The sequence below is a fragment of the Crinia signifera genome, chromosome 12, assembly GCF_055691185.1.
Source record: "Crinia signifera chromosome 12, ASM5569118v1, whole genome shotgun sequence".
Lineage (NCBI taxonomy): Eukaryota > Metazoa > Chordata > Amphibia > Anura > Myobatrachidae > Crinia > Crinia signifera.
The window spans coordinates 19,369,895-19,390,887 of NC_139228.1; the positions used below are offsets into that span (position 1 = coordinate 19,369,895).

At 43.8% G+C, this 20,993-nt stretch overlaps 2 protein-coding genes and 2 pseudogenes across 2 annotated transcripts in view; 2 read left to right on the forward strand and 2 right to left on the reverse strand.

The window, feature by feature from the left end:
- HEATR4 (HEAT repeat containing 4) overlaps positions 1 to 1,548 on the forward strand; it is a 53,105-nt gene extending 51,557 nt beyond the window's left edge. Inside the window, 2 exon segments of the mRNA XM_083167549.1 lie at positions 323 to 446; positions 449 to 1,548. Coding sequence (XP_083023675.1) covers positions 323 to 446; positions 449 to 561 — 237 coding nt within the window. The 3' untranslated portion in view covers positions 562 to 1,548.
- Positions 1,549 to 2,639: 1,091 nt separating this feature from the next.
- HAUS2 (HAUS augmin like complex subunit 2) lies at positions 2,640 to 20,943 on the reverse strand. The gene is made up of 6 exons (XM_083167557.1): positions 20,703 to 20,943; positions 19,555 to 19,647; positions 4,878 to 4,947; positions 3,957 to 4,089; positions 3,481 to 3,589; positions 2,640 to 3,372 (listed from the first exon to the last, which is right to left on the reverse strand). The coding sequence occupies exons 1-6, from the start codon at positions 20,787 to 20,789 to the stop codon at positions 3,193 to 3,195; spliced, it is 672 nt and encodes a 223-aa protein (XP_083023683.1). The 5' UTR covers positions 20,790 to 20,943; the 3' UTR covers positions 2,640 to 3,192.
- Positions 9,484 to 9,602, reverse strand: LOC146050864 (5S ribosomal RNA; annotated as a pseudogene).
- On the forward strand, positions 16,655 to 16,773 carry LOC146050866 (5S ribosomal RNA; annotated as a pseudogene).
- Positions 20,944 to 20,993: the final 50 nt, after the last annotated feature.

A 20,993-nucleotide genomic window follows, 5' to 3' on the forward strand; every position in this document is an offset into this window, starting at 1 on the left:
TTTGCGGTCATCTCTGAATTAGGCACAAAGCTCAATGGTGAAATTGCAGTAACTATTAGCAACCAAATATTTATGACTTTTATGATCTACCGGGTTTAACACTGAATGTGCCATTTAAATGAGAAAATGATTTATTCATACATGCCCTTCCAGTTTTGCTATTAAGGCATGTTATATGGTGGCAGTACATGCTGGGATGTGTAGTTCCACAGCAGATGGAGGGCCGCATATTGAACACCATAGCTGTGTATGTCAACAATTATGCTACAGGTAAGGGCCTCTCCCAACAATCATGTAACCCACATATCCTATTATGTTCCAGATGCCAAAGTTATGCAGGAAGGAAGTGCTGATCCCCAAAGTACTGAAGGTGGCGGAAGCTCTGGACTCTGGGAAGCAAGACCTAGAACAAAGGCTGCAGAACCTTCCTGACTGCAGGCACAAGAACCTGGAGCTTTCTGGGACGTTACCGAGGAGCTCACTGGTCTTGTCCTAATAAATTACATTTGGTTTTCCTACCAGTTCAATTTACAATCCAGACTTGTCTGCTTTGTATTATAAAATCAGAGTTGCTCCCGCGACCAGCCCGGGTTACTGGCTGGTGTGAATCGGGCCAACCCAGCTTCCACTCACCGCAGTCGTTCTGTGGAGTTGAGAGATGGACAGCCAGGGTGCCGGACCCGGGGGATCCTGTACATGTGGGGGTGGTGTTGGTGCCAGTTTGGGAGGTCAGGTCTGTGGGGGGCGGGTTTCGGTCAGGGAGGTCTGGCCTGTAGCTGCTGGTGGTGAGTGTGGCACTGCGTGGAGAGCACCGAGTCCAGCAGTCTCCCACCACTGAGGGAAGCCACCGGGTGACTAAAAGGGTATAGTTTCACTCGGAGCCAATTCCCACTCACCCTGCCTCCTCACACCAGAAAATGCAGGGACTAGGCTGGTGTGAAAGAGGCCAACCCAGGCATGTCCCTGCATGGTCCAGGGATCATATTCCCAGGTAAGTCCCTGCATTTTCTGGTGTGAAAGGGGTATAAATGGCTCACACGTATTTGGTGCACTGGGTGTCATTGACTCCAGTGTTGATATTACAGGTAAAGGTTAAATACAGTTTAATTCTCTCGAATATATTATAGAATTGGTTGCGAAAAAAATAAATAAAAAAAATCCAGTGTGAAGATAAGAGGACACCACAGACCTGTCATATCAATGGCTCCTATTAGCCCCAGGAAGATAAAGGTAAGAAGGGGGTAAGGGAACCTGTGGTGTTATAGGATGGTTCCTAATAACTAAGCATGGTGACAGACAGCAGCTTGTAGGACACAGTATAAAACCAAGTTCTCCAGGTGTGGGAGCCAGAGAACTATGAGAGCCATTGTCTGGACAGCAAATTAAAGACATCAACTGGACTGATAAAATACTGTGTTATATACTATGGTCTTATTATGGGTAAAAGTCAATTTAAACCAACTACGGTGAGATTTTCAGATTTTATTTTTGGTAAAAATAGATAAGAAAATGTATTTCATTCGATTTATTTTTCATTTTAAATAAAAAAAAGTAAAAACTATTTAATGTCAAATATTTATAAACAAAATGTCAATAACAAAGAACATCTCAATATAGCTGTAGTATCACTGGTTTCTGTGCAGAGTGTGGGGTAATATTGTGATCGTTAAATGTAGATGATAGTGGATCTTTAAATGTGGTTGCGCACTTTTAACACTCGTTTCTATAGTACACAGCCCACGCTAGAAGGATGTATTGTCTGAGGTCATAGAGCAGGAGAACCAAATCTCTCTTATCATTTTTGCTAGTTACTGTACATGGGGGCAGGGGCTGTACAGATTTTGAACAACCTTTTTAAGGCAAGATATTATGTAAGTTTAACAACATTGGTGCAGGCGTCAGTGGAAATAGTGGGCCATTATACAGGTTTCTGGCACAAAAAAAAAAAAAAAAAAAATCACTGAATTCTGTTCATTTGGAACAGTGTTTCTCAAACTCGGGCCTCAAGACCCCACACAGTTCACATTTTCCAGGTCACACGACAAGTGCACTTTACTAACTGACACATTTCCCAGCAGGTGCACTCATTACTCACCATCACATTTTAAAAGATCCACAGGTGGGGCCAACTATTTCACTTGAATATGTGAGGAGACCTGCAAAACATGCGCTGTGTGGGGTCCCGAGAACCGACTTTGAGAACCTGTGTTTTAGAAGATTAGTGAGCGCACAATAACTATAATGCTTATTGTCATCACATGGAAGGAGAACCTCACATTCCAACCTAAGTACAGCGGGGTGACCAGAGTGCACAGACCGTTCCATTTGACGACACGGGGCCTTATTTTGGTTCATTCTTTCTGACAAAATCCTTCTTAGATGGGCAAAACCATGTGCACTGCAGGTGGGGCAGATGTAACATGTGCAGAGAGAATTAGATTTGGGTGGGGTTTTACTTCAAAGTGAGATCTATATTGCAGTGTAAAAATAAAGCAGTCAGTATTTTCCCTGCACAGAAACAAAATTACTCACCCAAATCTAATTCTCTCTGCACATGTTACATCTGCCCCCCTGCAGTGCACATGGTTTTGTCCATCTAAGAAGGATTTTGTCAGAAAGAATGAACCAAAATAAGGCCCACTGAAGGGGACCTGATAAATGTTGGAAGACAGCTGCACAAACAGGCACACCACTGTCATATTCAGACCAACCTGACATTACTATAAAATGTACTTAACACCAAGAGTTCTGCCAGGTCTTCCTTCAGAGCACCTGCAAGGGACACAAGGAAAATAAGATGTTCTATGTTCTTCTGTACATCATCCATTCAGCATGTGCAGCTGTTGGCATAAAAGTATTTGTCATAGAATGTTCACCTGTGACAAGAACGTGACCTTACTGTCCTATGTCTGATTACTACGTTGGTTAGTTACAAACTAAACTGATTTTACAGAGTTCACACCAACAGCTGCGTATCCTAGGAAAACATAAAGCATCAGTTTGGCTTCAGAAGACGTCCCAGTAGACTGTATACATTGTATATAAAGGGACCAGGGACTTGTACACAGTGGAGGATTATCAATGTGCCTGCTACTGCCGTATCACAGATAGGCCATAGAGAATACTTTACACAATGATAGATGTTGTGTCCATTAGGTTACATCTTACACGATGCAGACTCCAATCAGACTATTAATGGTTCTCCATTGACAAATAAGTAGACGATGCCTTCATACTGCTGGAGCGCGTGTCAGCATTGACCTGGAAGCTGCTCTGAAGTACTCGGTTTTCTCTTTCTCTATAACTCAAGATCTGTTCCGTCAGCTCCTCTAGATCGGCCTGAAGGCATTCCATCCTGGCCAAAGCATTATCCTGTAACAGACAAGGGACACGTTAGCGTCCACCTATGAAGGCGGCATCACTGCGCTATGGCAGAGGTAAGACAGTTCCTACCAGCGGACAACAGTGAATTGTTCTTACCAAGCTTTTAGCACATTCTGGTATCTGGGGAATGGTGTGGATACTCTGGATATACACATCTAGCTTCTCAATGAAGTGAACGGCAAGTGGTAACAGTTCTGCAACAAACCTGCACAAAAACAGTCTGGTTTAATGGCCCCCAGGAGTCTCAGTGGTAGAAATCGATACATGAGTGGAATGTTTTCTACGTGGCAGGCACTGATCACCAGACACAATTCCTTTAGGTGCCATTACACAGGCAGATCCTACATAACCCTTCCCAGAATTCATCTACTGGAACTTCCATTCAGTTGAAAGTTAAAAGGAATAAGAGGCCGATTTATCAACAAGTTTTAGCTATTTAAAACTGGTTACGAATGATAAATGATGGTCCAGCCAATCAGCTCCTTCCTGTCACAAGTGTGAAAAATTACAGGAGCTGATTGGCTGGAGCACCCAACATATAGTATATGTGTAAAGGTCATGTGATCGGTTACCTGTGATATGAAGCTTCAATGGGCAAGTTCTCCTGGCACAATGGTTTGGCCAGTCTCTGCCTTAGACTCCGCCTCTCGCTCAGCACTGCCGCCAGGTGGCTGTTTAATGCTTGCAGGGCCTCATATTTTTTACCTAGGCATATCAAAGCGATGTAAACTACGTTATACAGAGGAGAACTAAATCCTGCAATGGAATATGCTGCACTATATAAGAAACTGTAAATAAATAAGATAAATATAAGTCAGTAGTTATATTAAGCACTTCTGAGAGCGAGACCAGTTTCCATAACTCTTCTACGATTAATAAAGCGAGTGATATAATGAGGGAAGGGTGAGATTCCTTTATGAGAAGCCAACTAAACAGCAAAGAGTGTAAACCTTGGGGAAACCCCAATTATAGGGCTTGTTCACTAAAATACAATTGCCGGCGCTACCGTCAAGAACTGGGCAAGGCTGCTCCGCACGTTGGGTCCCGCAAAATTTTGTGCGGCACATCATTAAAAGGTGAGCGATTTGCTACCTAATTAAGGACTCACACAGGCTATATTTTGGGCCACAGAAACTGCATTTAACGTTAGGCAACTGCCGTATCCCTCCACCCACCCAAGCGGTCCGGACACGCTAGTTCTGAAACTGCGATCGGCTGTGATCACAGTTTCAGGGCTTTAAATGCTCTCTCTGCTACGCATGGCATTCAGAAGTCGCCGAAGAGCGATTTCCACATTTTTGCAGCTGCCTCTGAATCGGGCCAATAGTACAGATTTAGTACTGTGCGTGGAGACAAGATACCTTTCACAGCCCAGCTATAATTCTATAAACACTAGAATAGAAAGGTGCTGGACTTTGTCGTCTTTATCTAACAATGCTAAAATGACACACACAATAGGAGAAATACGTGCCGTGGTCAGCATACTGACTTACTGAGGAATACCGGATGAGCAATATCTGCCGTCTCCTTCTCCAGCCTCAGCATTTCTAGATCCAGCCTCTTCTGTAAAGCGGAAGTGAGAAAATTAGATCATGCTTTAAGTGTCCATCTATACCAGTGGTTCTCAACCTCCCCACACAGTTCATGTTTTCCACGTCACCTGTGCATTTTTATAATGTGACAGTCGGTGATACAGAGGGCAGCGGCTGGTGACCTAGAAAACTTGCACTGTGTGGGGGTGCTGAGGTTGAGAACCACTGATCTATACGGAGTACATGCATCCACTAGGAGGGAAGAGCGGGGTGATGGGACTGTACTCTGAGAATATGGGCTCATCAATCCTATGTTCACAGTAACATAAGGAGTGAAATGTAATCGCCAGAGAGTTGCAGGCTGTGCTGTAAGTGCATGTAAGTGATTGCCGCTTTACAAACATGGGCAGACTCGCAGAAAGTCCTACATAGCTCGCACTTCTCAGGTTATTGCATTTCACCCAAGAACTTCAATGAACCTGACTTTCATGGTTTGATCTATAAATGGAGCTTAAGGCCAGGTCAATCGGTGGTAAGCAATTGATAAGATGGTAAAATGACAACATGCTCTGAATGTCGACAGTCTGAAAGCAGACATTCAACATATAGACATGCATTTAAGTCGACATGGCTAGATGTAGACATTTCACCATGTAGAAAATTCACCAGGGATATGGTCGACAGTCATTAGGTTGACACCACTGGGTCAACATACTGCAAGGTCGACAGGTCATTAGGTCGACTAGTGTTCATTGTAGCACTCGCCAGCTTTGAAAACCCATGCAGTTCCTCTTCCCTGCCTGGGGTGTCACTGTCTGCTGTAGTGCTTCTAGCACAGTGTGGTCTGCATATCAGCACTGATAAGCAAACCAGACCTGTGCTAGAAACACCACAGCAGACAGCGACACCCCAGGCAGGGAACAAAGTTGGCGGGTGCTAGAATGAACAATATCGACAGTCAAAAGGTCGACATTGGGGTTTTCCACTGTTTTTTGAGCCGACAGGCGGTATTTCATGCCCTACCGATCACTACGGCGTGGTGGGAGAATAAAATAGTGCCTGAAGCATGGCGAACGCGAGCCATGAGAGGGGACAACTGTCGACATTCGGGTAAAAAAACTGAGTAAAACCCCATGTCGACATAGACCATGTCGACCTAATGCTTGTGTCGACCTTGACCCCAGTCGACAATCTTTAGGACGACCCAATGATCCATACCCATTCAGAGCCTGTCAACATTCTGGTGTAAACCTTCAGATTGTGGACTAGCTAGGGCCGGTAAAACAGACAGAACACATGTTGAGTGACCTGTGATCTCAACTTTTATTGCAAGAACTTATATTTATGAAGAGACATTTGATAAAAGGATCTACACTGATCCAAATAAGATTATTGGGTACTTGTCTCCTAGCACGGCGCCCGTCGGGGTTGATCGCATGCCTTAAGTTAAGGTACTTAAGGCATGCGATGGACCCGATTTTCTTTCATTTACAAGCTTATTTGCCGGTAAAAATGAAAATTGCGTTGATCGCATCCATCGCGGCCCCTAATAAGGGGCCGCGATGCGACCAACGCGATTTTCCCATAGGGAACAATGTTAAATTATTTATAAACTGTAAATCGGGGTTCATTGCGTCGGTCGCGGCCCATTATAAATGGGCCACGATGCGATCAACCCGATTTTACATAGGTGACAATGTGAAATGGGCCAATATGGCCTATTTCACATTGAATATGTTTAAAAAGTATGTTTAATGCCCCCCCCCCCCCCCATTTTTTACGCTACCCCACTATTGACGCCAACCCGGAGAGTGGCGAGCGGCGGCAGTACGCGTCCTCCGACCTTTTCATACCCCTACTATCCACGTCGGCGTGGAGTTGAGAATAGAAAGTGTGGCGAGCCACCGAGCCCGAAGCGTGGCGAGCGCAGCGAGGGGACGCGGATACCTGTGAAGGTATCCGCGTGCACTCACCACGCTTCGGGCTCGGTGCGTTCGCCACACTTTCTATTCTCAACTCCACGCTGACGTGGATAGTAGGGGTATGAAAAGGTCGGAGGACGCGTACTGCTGCGCTCACCACGCTTCGGGTTGGCGTCAATAGCAGGGTGGCGTTAACAATGGGGGGGGGGGGGGGGGATTTCAAACATTATTAGGGGTTTGGTATAAAAATTGGGGTTTTTTGGGCTTTTTACATTGAAATCAATGTAAAATCGGGTCTCAGAGACCATTTTACATTGATTCCAATGTAAAAATCGGGTCGAACGCGTCGATCTCATCGCATGAGATTTGGTTGGCCATGCGATGCGATCTACGCAATTTTTCCGACCCGATGGATACAATTAAAAATCGGTGGCGCCGTGCTAGGAAACAAGTACTGATTATTGTTGTAAATGTTATAATTTTTTCCAGAAGCAGCTGTGATGGATTTGTAGGAAGTAGCTGTGATCACAATCTATTTTCCAGGCTGATGTCGCACTTGTTGTAGCAGTAGGGCTGGCACAGAATCACACACAAAGTGGCATATCTGTGGGAACTTGGTCAATAGAAAGGAATTTCAGCCTCTATAATTCGGCTGTACCGCCCTTATACTCTGATAGGGAGAACCATCTGAAGTAACTGGATCTTTGCACCGACCTGGGTTATATATGCCAGTTGAACATATACAAAAAGAAAAGAGGGTAGCTCTCCAGCGCTGGTTGAATACAATACAACTAGGATCCGCAGTGTCTCTGGATCCGTACCCCAAAGGGACCACACTGACCTTGGTGTTGGTCCCTATATGCAGGCAAAGGTATCTTTACGGATTCAATTTCAAGGTGATCATATATACTCCTATCTAGATACGGGGGGATTACAACTGACCTTGTTGCAATTCCCTATATGCACATCACGGTTTCTTTAAAAGCTGCAATTTTTCTGTGACACATATACTCTGTTTCAGATAGTACTGACCTGGTGGCAATGCCCTATGTTCATATAGGGGTTTCTTTTAGTGCGTCCAAGTCAGCAAAATGAGTCTCCAGACCAAGGCAGCATGAATCCAAAATGTCCAAAATTTATTACAGATAAAATTCCAAAATGAATAAAAAGTATTTTTAAAAAATGAAGAGAGGGACCGAGAGCTCCAGATATACCACCTAGAAAATCTAACTCATCCGGACTGAGATAGAGAGTGGTGGGACCGATGGCAGGGGTCTGATCCTGAAGCTGTCTGTACCTCCCTCCTCACACACCAACGCGTTTCAAAGTTCAATCCTTCCTCAGGGATTGAACTTTGAAACGCGTTGGTGTGTGAGGAGGGAGGTACAGACAGCTTCAGGATCAGACCCCTGCCATCGGTCCCACCACTCTCTATCTCAGTCCGGATGAGTTAGATTTTCTAGGTGGTATATCTGGAGCTCTCGGTCCCTCTCTTCATTTTTTAAAAATACTTTTTATTCATTTTGGAATTTTATCTGTAATAAATTTTGGACATTTTGGATTCATGCTGCCTTGGTCTGGAGACTCATTTTGCTGACTTGGACGCACTAAAAGAAACCCCTATATGAACATAGGGCATTGCCACCAGGTCAGTACTATCTGAAACAGAGTATATGTGTCACAGAAAAATTGCAGCTTTTAAAGAAACCGTGATGTGCATATAGGGAATTGCAACAAGGTCAGTTGTAATCCCCCCGTATCTAGATAGGAGTATATATGATCACCTTGAAATTGAATCCGTAAAGATACCTTTGCCTGCATATAGGGACCAACACCAAGGTCAGTGTGGTCCCTTTGGGGTACGGATCCAGAGACACTGCGGATCCTAGTTGTATTGTATTCAACCAGCGCTGGAGAGCTACCCTCTTTTCTTTTTGTATATGTTCAAATGCTAAGGAGTTGGTGCTCCTGGTTAGCAATCCAGCTGCGGTTGTAGCGCTGTTTTCACTGAGAATCCATTTTTGTATAAATTATATATGCCAGTTGCATGCCCACAAAAAAAAAATACTAGGGGCGAACACCCCCATTGCCACCCAGCCTATAAAGCTGTATATTGAGATCCATCTGACTTCTGTGCTAAGAACACTGGGGTTTTTTTCGTCAGAGGAAGAGTCCGACAAAAGAAAGAAAAAACGCTTTTTGGGCGCACTCGTTTGTTTAAAGATGTAATATGATAATATTAAAACATAGCTTTTATTTTAGACTTTATTTAAAATAAATGGCACAAAAATAATTTGATATTTAAATATTAAAATGTAGTGTGATCCTTGGACTGGTTTAATTCCAGGGAAATTGGTAATTTAGTCACACACTTAATCTGTCATTCAAGCACTGATGTTATCAGAGGTATGATTACCAATGATTATAGGCAGTGAAATGATTCAATTCCCCTAGGTATGAAAAATCTTGTGCTTGATAGCATCTGGTAATACACCTAGTATTGGTAGTATGGGGAAAAAGAAAAAAGATAAAGAAAAAAGATGTCACAGCCTCTATATGTGTTAATAATTTCTTTAATAGACACTCTCTCTGGCAGTCATGTTACAGGTGTTTGTTTAATACGGCGGCTTATACCCCTATTTTTAATATTGCCACACCTGGGCTTCCCCAGGGGTCTCCCACCTGGGTACTGTCCTGGCCCTCCACTGCTTGGCTTCCAAGTTCGGGGAGGGTTTGGGCAGACCAGTGGGGTATGGTGGCAGTATATTAGGGTTTGGTATCTGATCACAAATAACCTGTTGGGCTGCAAAGGGAGGTGGCTCAGCAGGCGCAGCACCTGAGTCACACGGTCTCCGAAAAAACAATAATTAAATATTTATTTTTAATTTTTAATTTTTGTGATAGTGCTAATATTAATGCAAAAAAAGGGGGGTTGGTTACTGAGTGCTATAACTGCTGGGGAGTAAAAAAACCCGAAAGGAGCAGTTCTGTGTGTTACACAAAACTGAAGGAGACAGTCAGCATCAGAGATGGTAGCACAATTAATAATTAGCAATTTAAGTTGTCACCAAATAATTAAGCAGCTGCGGAGAGATAGTGGCGTCAGACAGACATTATACAATTCCTGTATTTCATTGGATACATTAGATCTCCATGGGATACGAAGTAACAAAGTAACTGTGTCTGATCACTCATCTATAATAGTTGCAAGTTGCTTTTTTTGTAACGATATACACGCTGTGATGACAAACAATCTGTGCACAATATCAGAATTGCTGAACGCAGTCTGATGATGGTTATAGATAGTACAAACCCAGTTTGCTCAAAGAGAGCTCATGAATAATTGGTAAAGCACATCTCCAAGGGGAGATAATCACAAATTGGACAGGTATAGCTGTCCGTACAGGGAGCGCTGACCGACTGCTTACAGCAGTAGCGGTGCGCTTGTCTAACCTGATGCCGCTGCCTGAGTTAGCGGTTTTGACGGAGATAGGGATCGTAGGTTGTCGCGCTGGCTGGCGGCGAAGCTGTGAGCAGAGACCGGCCGGATACTCTGCGCCGGAGCTGGGCGCGTGGAAGTCTAGATACCTGACCTCGCTGTTAGAGCCGGAGCTCCCTGAGGAGTGTGTCGGCGGCGGCGTGTGGACGCTGAAAGTTGCTGCCAGTATCAGGTGGACGGTCAGAGAGGTGAGAGGCTGGACATCGGGGCTGTGGACACGTGTTTCGCCTATAGGGCTTCTTCTTGCAGTGCCATTTTAGATGAGGGCAAATGCCCTTGCTTTATTCTCTCTCTTTTTGATAAAAATAGGGGTATAAGCCGCCGCATTAAACAAACACCTGTAACATGACTGCCAGAGAGAGTGTCTATTAAAGAAATTATTAACACATATAGAGGCTGTGACATCTTTTTTCTTTTTCCCCATACTACCAATACTAGGTGTATTACCAGATGCTATCAAGCACAAGATTTTTCATACCTAGGGGAATTGAATCATTTCACTGCCTATAATCATTGGTAATCATACCTCTGATAACATCAGTGCTTGAATGACAGATTAAGTGTGTGACTAAATTACCAATTTCCCTGGAATTAAACCAGTCCAAGGATCACACTACATTTTAATATTTAAATATCAAATTATTTTTGTGCCATTTATTTTAAATAAAGTCTAAAATAAAAGCTATGTTTTAATATTATCATATTACATCTTTAAACAAACGAGTGCGCCCAAAAAGCGTTTTTTCTTTCTTTTGTCGGACTCTTCCTCTGACGAAAAAAACCCCAGTGTTCACCATTGATTCTAAACGCTGGGCGCACCGCCAACCAAGCAACTACCAGAATTTGTCAAGTATAGTAGTTCATTAAGTTGGTACAAAAATCATTACACAGATTACAAGTCTGTGCGGATCTTCAACCCCTTTCTTACCTACTAGAATTTCCTGAGGCCTTTCTCAGCTCCAAGATCCAGCACGACATTTTGGTATTGGCACCATATACAGACTTTGCTTATACATAGAATTTTTGCTTTTGTGCTCTCTCTCTCTCAACTTCTTCATTCAGGCCTTGTCAACCCAAAATCAATCAATGTCAACGTTTAGTTTGAGAAATGAACTAGCATCCAAAAGAAGGACTGACAACCTGGATAATATCTTTCCTACTACCGTCAATGAGAACGTGCCAGATTCCAACTGGAATGATGACATCACCAGACTAAAATTTACATTACAAAAACAAATTAGAACAAATTGGGACCTAACCAGCTTAGAAAATTATTGCAAACTAAAAATTACCCCACGAGGTCTTAGACCAAGGACCTTTCCAGCGTTTGAGTTATGCACCGAAAACCTCAAAAAAGAGTGGGAAAATAGCCTTTTGAAGTGTTCCCAGGAATTGATGGGAATCTTAATCCAACATAATCACCTTGTGCTAGAGTCCATCTCTAAAGAAGTTGAAGCATTAGGTAAGAAATTGGAACCATGGGAGACGAATACTTCCTTCCAACTCCACTTTGAAAAAAAACAAAAAAGATCTAGAGGAGTATGAAAAAGTAATAATTGAAAGGAAGAGAAATAAATTCCATCGTGACCAAACTGACTTCCACACAGGACGAGTCTTCCGCTGGACGAAGCGAAATCAACGCAGGGACCTGAACCGACACCAGCCATCCACATCTGAGACAGATTACTCCAGCACGGATGAGTTAAGTGAGGACAGTCACCAAAGAGAGGATCCCATACCCAGAAGACCGACCAACCATTTCTACCACTCACAATCAATCGGAGCAACTCAATCCATACCGGAACCTTTTTTAGAGTACAGCAGAGGCCGAGGCCCCAAACAAAACGAAAGACCAGACGCAGTAAAAAGAAGAGGAAGAAGAAACGCATCACGATGGGGGCCGCACATACCGAACCGATATCCCCTGAGGGGCACGGAGACACAAGAACAGACATATCACAACTTCAGATAATTAACTTATCTGAACATACCCTAACAGCAATACAAGAACAAGTTCTCCAAAAAGGTTTAACTTTCTGCCCCACATCCTCTTTCGACAGATTCCAATGGGAAACTAATCTGCAATTATTTAGTAGGAAATTACTACTTACCAAATTTCATGCTAAAAAAGATGACAGTATCCTCCACAACACCACATGGACCAATCAAGAATTGGAAGCCCTACAAGCTTTGGAGGAACTTGGTGACACCACCACCCATGAACCTGAGAAAAGACCGGTATGCAAGAAAAGATCAACCTTCTTCCCCCCACCAAACATATGCCCTGAGGTACAAGTGTTTACCAAGATGGTTGCCCAGGACTTTGATAAACTGTACAAAAAAAGGAAACATTGGATACATATTGGTAACACCAATAAAAAGGAAAGGAAGGCAATTAAAGAACTAAGAGAATGGAAGGATGTCCAAATCAAGCCCTCGGACAAGGGGGGCAATATAGTTATATGGCCCCACTCTCTATATCTACAGGAAGCCAACAGACAGTTGGATGATGTCACCTGCTACACCAAGACCATGTTCAATCCCACATCAAATTTCCAGATTGCATATAATCGGCTTATTGATGGTGCATTAAAGGACGATGTCATCACCAAAAATGAACATCAATTCCTACAAACCCCTAACCCACGAGTAGCAACTTTTTATTTGCTACCAAAGGTTCATAAAAACCTACATGAACCTCCCGGACGCCCAATTGTATCAGGGAATGGAGCATTAATAGAGAAAGCATGTGTCTTTCTAGACACACATCTTAGACAACATGTCATATCTTTGCCCTCCTACACACAGGACACTGCAGACGTTTTGAAAAAACTACATGATGTCTACCTGGATGAGGAAGAAATACTGGTCAGCATGGACGTTGAAGCACTTTACACCTGCATCAGTCATGACCTAGGTATCAAGGCAGTAAAATATTTCCTTGAAATGGACAACATTGGTGATTTTCAGCTGTTTCTATTGGACCTTCTAAATTTTGTCCTACACAAGAATTACTTTACATTCAATAACAGATACTACATCCAAGGGAGGGGGACGGCAATGGGGGCGGCCTGTGCCCCCACATACGCCAACCTCTTCCTTGGATGGTGGGAGCGAGAGGTGGTATTCAGCGAATCAAATCAGATCTATGATAACTGCATCACAACATGGATGCGTTACATAGACGACATTTTTTTGATATGGAGAGGTACCGAACAACAACTCAAAGAATTTGTTAACCATTTGAACACTAATACCTTAAACCTCAAACTGACGTATACCCAGGACCGTTCCAGCATTTCGTTTTTGGACCTAAAAATTTACAGAGGCGCTCAGAACATGATAGAAACAGAACTTTTCCGCAAGACAACGGCTACCAACAGCCTCCTCCATCAGTCAAGCGCGCATTTCCCGCCTACTGTTAATAACATTCCAAAAGGAGAGTTCTTAAGGTTACGCAGGAACTGCTCAAATGATGAAACCTTCAAATCCAACTGTAAAGATCTCACCAAGAGATTAAGGGACAGAGGATATTCCAATAGGTCAATTAAGAAAGCAGAAAAAAACGTCACCCAGACAGATCGATCCAGAATGCTATTCCAAGACAAGGGAACCTCAGCAAAACCCATGGACAATACCATCAGGTTCGTGGGCAACTACTGCTCAGAATGGAAAGAAATTAAGAACATCATACAAAACCACTGGCCCATAATTCTCAGTGACAGCGACCTGGCCGCAAAGGTGAAACCACAAGTAGACATGAGCTGGAGGCGTGCCCCAAATCTAAAAGATCAATTAGTGCACAGCCATTTCACTAATACAACGACCAAAGCTCCACTCCTCAAAGGTACCCATCCCTGTGGAGGCTGTAAAATTTGCCCCCATGTCGACAAAACACTTACAATAAATGATAAATATGACAATACCATCACAATCAAAGACTTCTTCAATTGTAAGAGCAAAAATATCATATATTGTATAACATGTGAGTGCAATATGAAGTACGTGGGACTGACTACAAGGATGCTCAAGCAGCGAGCCTTAGAACATCTTGGCAACATCCGCAATGCTCCATCAGACATCATTAAAATGAAAAAACTGACAACGGTCGCCAGGCATTTCTTAAAAAAACATGAAGGAAAGCCAGCTGGTTTCCAGATACGAGGCTTGGAACAGATCCATTTAGGATTAAGGGGAGGAGACTTGAATCAAATACTCCTTCAAAAAGGAAAGTAAATGGATTTTCAGTTTGGGATCTTTGGCCCCTGACGGCCTGAATGAGGATATCAAATATGGATCATTTCTAAAATAAAATCACCATTATGTATATTTCCTGATTTACAACCTAACAGTGGACAATTCCCACTTATCAACTAATTTCTGATAACTGACCTCACCAATGGTTTCCACACATTCACTCCTGGTTATCCCTTCTCACACACCCAATGATCGGGCACCATATATCGTGTGATCTCACTTTTAATACTGGAATCTGCTCCAGCATCACTCAACCTATCATCATCCTCACAATTATAGATTTTATTAATCCAACCGATCTCATCATGCAATTTCACCTAGGGGTGTAGATTCTCCCCATCAGCACGTTACCACTCACGATTTATATTGTTTTGTTTTGTTTAGTCACTTTTGGCACCAACCTGCTAGCACAAATAATTCCAAAAAAAAGACATTCCCCGGATATGCAAATCCAGACCCATGAGAAATCATGCGGTCTCACCAAAACCTATTAATAGTATACATAATTATTTACCACTGATTATCAATATCACCATAATATTACTCACTCCCCAACCTTCACCATACCCCGAGGTCAATTACTCCATACCAGCCAATCTCTACAAATAATAAAAAATGTTGAATGAATGTGCAATACGTACACACCAGCCGACATAATCTCAAAATATATGCGTTCTGCATATACCAGCCAGTTATAATGCGCAACTTGATATGTTTGCGTCTCATGCATCTATGTACACAGGCGAGGATTCCTTACAAACCAACTACTCCTTACAAGCCAAATTTCTCAAAATAATAAAAATGCTGAGTGATCTAAAGAATGCCCGATACAAAGATACCAGTCGATATCATCTTAATATATATGCGGTTTGCATATACTAGCCAAATCATACCATGCAACCTATAATATATATGCATCTCATAACAAAAACGTTTAATCAGTGTATCCAGGAGAGGAATAAATATTCGTTGAATCAAACCAATACAGCCCCATTCAAGACCTGATTGGTCAAAAAGGCTGTCCATCAAAAAGAGAGAGAATAAAGCAAGGGCATTTGCCCTCATCTAAAATGGCACTGCAAGAAGAAGCCCTATAGGCGAAACACGTGTCCACAGCCCCGATGTCCAGCCTCTCACCTCTCTGACCGTCCACCTGATACTGGCAGCAACTTTCAGCGTCCACACGCCGCCGCCGACACACTCCTCAGGGAGCTCCGGCTCTGACAGCGAGGTCAGGTATCTAGACTTCCACGCGCCCAGCTCCGGCGCAGAGTATCCGGCCGGTCTCTGCTCACAGCTTCGCCGCCAGCCAGCGCGACAACCTACGATCCCTATCTCCGTCAAAACCGCTAACTCAGGCAGCGGCATCAGGTTAGACAAGCGCACCGCTACTGCTGTAAGCAGTCGGTCAGCGCTCCCTGTACGGACAGCTATACCTGTCCAATTTGTGATTATCTCCCCTTGGAGATGTGCTTTACCAATTATTCATGAGCTCTCTTTGAGCAAACTGGGTTTGTACTATCTATAACCATCATCAGACTGCGTTCAGCAATTCTGATATTGTGCACAGATTGTTTGTCATCACAGCGTGTATATCGTTACAAAAAAAGCAACTTGCAACTATTATAGATGAGTGATCAGACACAGTTACTTTGTTACTTCGTATCCCATGGAGATCTAATGTATCCAATGAAATACAGGAATTGTATAATGTCTGTCTGACGCCACTATCTCTCCGCAGCTGCTTAATTATTTGGTGACAACTTAAATTGCTAATTATTAATTGTGCTACCATCTCTGATGCTGACTGTCTCCTACAGTTTTGTGTAACACACAGAACTGCTCCTTTCGGGTTTTTTTACTCCCCAGCAGTTATAGCACTCAGTAACCAACCCCCCTTTTTTTGCATTAATATTAGCACTATCACAAAAATTAAAAATTAAAAATAAATATTTAATTATTGTTTTTTCGGAGACCGTGTGACTCAGGTGCTGCGCCTGCTGAGCCACCTCCCTTTGCAGCCCAACAGGTTATTTGTGATCAGATACCAAACCCTAATATACTGCCACCATACCCCACTGGTCTGCCCAAACCCTCCCCGAACTTGGAAGCCAAGCAGTGGAGGGCCAGGACAGTACCCAGGTGGGAGACCCCTGGGGAAGCCCAGGTGTGGCAATATTAAAAATAGGGGTATAAGCCGCCGTATTAAACAAACACCTGTAACATGACTGCCAGAGAGAGTGTCTATTAAAGAAATTATTAACACATATAGAGGCTGTGACATCTTTTTTCTTTTTCCCCATACTACCAATACTAGGTGTATTACCAGATGCTATCAAGCACAAGATTTTTCATACCTAGGGGAATTGAATCATTTCACTGCCTATAATCATTGGTAATCATACCTCTGATAACATCAGTGCTTGAATGACAGATTAAGTGTGTGACTAAATTACCAATTTCCCTGGAATTAAACCAGTCCAAGGATCACACTACATTTTAATATTTAAATATCAAATTATTTTTGTGCCATTTATTTTAAATAAAGTCTAAAATAAAAGCTATGTTTTAATATTATCATATTACATCTTTAAACAAACGAGTGCGCCCAAAAAGCGTTTTTTCTTTCTTTTGTCGGACTCTTCCTCTGACGAAAAAAACCCCAGTGTTCACCATTGATTCTAAACGCTGGGCGCACCGCCAACCAAGCAACTACCAGAATTTGTCAAGTATAGTAGTTCATTAAGTTGGTACAAAAATCATTACACAGATTACAAGTTTGTGCGGATCTTCAACCCCTTTCTTACCTTCTGTGCTAAGAAGCCTGCAGATACACCCTCTGTATCCTACTTTATTAATGACTTGAAGCAGCCAATAGCAAGCGAAGGACAGCACTGGTACCATAAAGAAATGATTCACCTGGTTGATGTCAGCCTGTACTGCAGATATCCTCTCCAGCTCTTCTACATGACGGAAGCACCCGGTCTCTTCCCATGCATTATCCAGGGTATCCTAGTCACACCCCAGGCAGGGAACAGGAACTGCATGGGTTTTCAAAGTTGGCGAGTGCTACAATGAACACTATCAACAGTCAAAAGGTCGACATTGGGGTTTTCCGCTGTTTTTTGAGCCGACAGGCGGTATTTCATGCCCTACCATTCACTACGGCGTGGTGGGAGAATAAAATAGTGACTGAAGCATGGCGAACGCGAGCCATGAGAGGGGACAACTGTCGACATTCGGGTAAAAAAACTGTGTAAAACCCCATGTCGACATAGACCATGTCAACCTAATGCTTGTGTCGACCTTGACCCCCGTCGACAATCTTTAGGACGACCCAATGATCCATACCCATTCAGAACCTGTCAACATTCTGGTGTAAACCTTCAGATTGTGGACTAGCTAGGGCCGGTAAAACAGACAGAACACATGTTGAGTGACCTGTGATCTCAACTTTTATTGCAAGAACTTATATTATCAAGAAACATTTGATAAAAGGATCTACACTGATCCAAATGATAAGATTATTGGGTACTTGTTTCCTAGCACGGCGCCCGTCGGGGTTGATCGCATGCCTTAAGTTAAGGTACTTAAGGCATGCGATGAACCCGATTTTCTTTCATTTACAAGCTTATTTGCTGGTAAAAATGAAAATTGCGTTGATCGCATCCTAATAAGGGGCCGCGATGCGACCAACGCGATTTTCCCATAGGGAACAATGTTAAATTATTTATAAACTGTAAATCGGGTTCATCGCGTCGGTCGCGGCCCATTATAATGGGCCGCGATGCGATCAAGCCGATTTTACATAGGTGACAATGTGAAATGGGCCAATATGGCCTATTTCACATTGAATACGTTTAAAAAGTATGTTTAATGCCCCCCCCCATTTTTAACGCCACCCCACTATTGACGCCAACCCGAAGAGTGGCGAGCGCAGCGAACCCGCGAGGGGCGGCGGTACGCATCCTCCGACCTTTTCATACCCCTACTATCCACGTCGGCGTGGAGTTGAGAATAGAAAGTGTGGCGAGCGCAGCGAGGGGACGCGGATACCTGTGAAGGTATCCGCGTGCACTCACCACGCTTCGGGCTCGGTGGCTCGCTGCGTTCGCCGCACTTTCTATTCTCAACTCCATGCTGACGTGGATAGTAGGGGTATGAAAAGGTCGGAGGACGCGTACTGCTGCGCTCGCCACGCTACGGGTTGGCGTCAATAGCAGGGTGGCGTTAACAATGGGGGGGGGGGGGGGGGAGATTTCAAACATTATTGGGGGTTTGGTATAAAAATTGGGGTTTTTTACATTGAAATCAATGTATAATCGGGTCTCAGAGACCATTTTACATTGATTCCAATGTAAAAATCGGGTCGAACGCGTCGATCTCATCGCATGAGATTTGGTTGGCCATGCGATGCGATCTACGCAATTTTTCCGACCCGATGGATACAATTAAAAATCGGTGGCGCCGTGCTAGGAAACAAGTACTGATTATTGTTGTAAATGTTATATTTTTTCCAGAAGCAGCTGTGATGGATTTGTAGGAAGTAGCTGTGATCTCAATCTATTTTCCAGGCTGATGTCGCACTTGTTGTAGCAGTAGGGCTGGCACAGAATCACACACAAAGTGGCATATCTGTGGGAACTTGGTCAATAGAAAGGAATTTCAGCCTCTATAATTCGGCTGTACCGCCCTTATACTCTGATAGGGAGAACCATCTGAAGTAACTGGATCTTTGCACCGACCTGGGTTATATATGCCAGTTGCATGCCCACAAAAAAAAAATACTAGGGGCGAACACCCCCATTGCCACCCAGCCTATAAAGCTGTATATTGAGATCCATCTGACTTCTGTGCTAAGAAGCCTGCAGATACACCCTCTGTATCCTACTTTATTAATGACTTGAAGCAGCCAATAGCAAGCGAAGGACAGCACTGGTACCATAAAGAAATGATTCACCTGGTTGATGTCAGCCTGTACTGCAGATATCCTCTCCAGCTCTTCTACATGACGGAAGCACCCGGTCTCTTCCCATGCATTATCCAGGGTATCCTAGTCACATAAAGGGAGAGTTTATTGCAGAGGAGGTTATTGGCAAAGTATAGGTTCATGGTACCAGCTGGATTCCCACCAATCTATGCCCTAAGACCGCGACTTTGCCAATAGATTCAGGTTTAGGAGTATCTGGAACGCCATGTTCACCCCTGAACGAGGCAAAACTCCATCCACATATAGAGATCACATTGATATTCTGACTAAATTCAGGTTCTGTTTTGTGTAGGGTGTTGGTGGGTGGTAACGTTTTCAGGGTGAGTTGATCAATTAAACATAAAGTCTCTCTTACCCCAATGTCTGTCTGTTGTTACCCAGTCTTGTTATATTATTGTTTGTTCCCGAATGAGAAGTGCAACAGAATATTCTGCCACTTTGCACTATATGATTCCCCTTTCACAGCGCAAATGCCGGGTCGCATCTGGGATTTGGACACAGGTCCGTCCCCGGCATTTACGATGTTTAGCCCCCACAGTGACCCGGCAATAAGCCTAAACTCTGATGTCAGAAGGGGGGGGTGCAGCCGCACATCACTGGGGAGGCGGAGAGGAGCCAGTGCTATAGTGACCAGGGTCGCTCGACCTGGGATGAGCCCTTCTTTTAACCTGGGTCAGACTGCTGGGTTGCTGGACCCAGGGAATTTCAAAAGGCTCTTTCACAACGCACATTGACCTGGGTTGGACCCAGGTTATTTGTGTAATGTGAAAGGGGTATAAGTGTCAATAATAATAAATTATGGGGAACAAAAGTAGAGACATAGAAGAGTTCCTAATTTCATTTTTACACGCAAAGAAGATAGAATAGATAGACACAGAGGAAGAACTACCATTGGTGCAGCAGGTGCAGTGCACCAGGGCCCCGGAGGACTAAGGGGCCCACTGCTGCCCATGTCACCCACTGCTTTTCCCTGTCACTCTCTGCCTCCCCTGTCACCCACTGCCGTGTTGTATATTGTAAACTTGGGTTGGGGTAGAGGACGGGCACCCATATTATAGATAGATAGATAGATAGATAGATAGATAGATAGATAGATAGAACTGCTGCAGCAGCAGTACCTGTGTCAGGACGCCGGCTCCCAGACAACTCTCCAGCAGGCGAGCGGCAGCAGAGGGCTGCACGGGCTCCCAGGGATTGGCCGCCATTACAAGCAGCAGCACACACCGGCTGGCACAGACGGTATTACCGGAGGAAACAAGAAGAAACCACTATCGTTCTTCTTCCCTGTAAAGCAAAACAGCCGCTCAGATCCCAGCTAGCCAATCACAGACGGCGCTCTTATATGGTCTATTACGCGAGCAGTAGTATTGACGCCATATTGCGTATGGCAGAAAAGTATACGGCGACGT

What these genes read in the sequence shown, in the direction of transcription:
- HAUS2 (XM_083167557.1), bottom strand. Translation starts at nt 20,789, where the DNA reads ATGGCGGCCAATCCCTGGGAGCCCGTGCAGCCCTCTGCTGCCGCTCGC. An exon ending in ATTGAAGCTTCATATCACAG is followed by an intron (nt 3,590 to 3,956) that starts GTAACCGATCAC and finishes GTTTTTGTGCAG; the next exon opens with GTTTGTTGCAGAACTGTTAC. An exon ending in CAGAATGTGCTAAAAGCTTG is followed by an intron (nt 3,373 to 3,480) that starts GTAAGAACAATT and finishes TGTCTGTTACAG; the next exon opens with GATAATGCTTTGGCCAGGAT.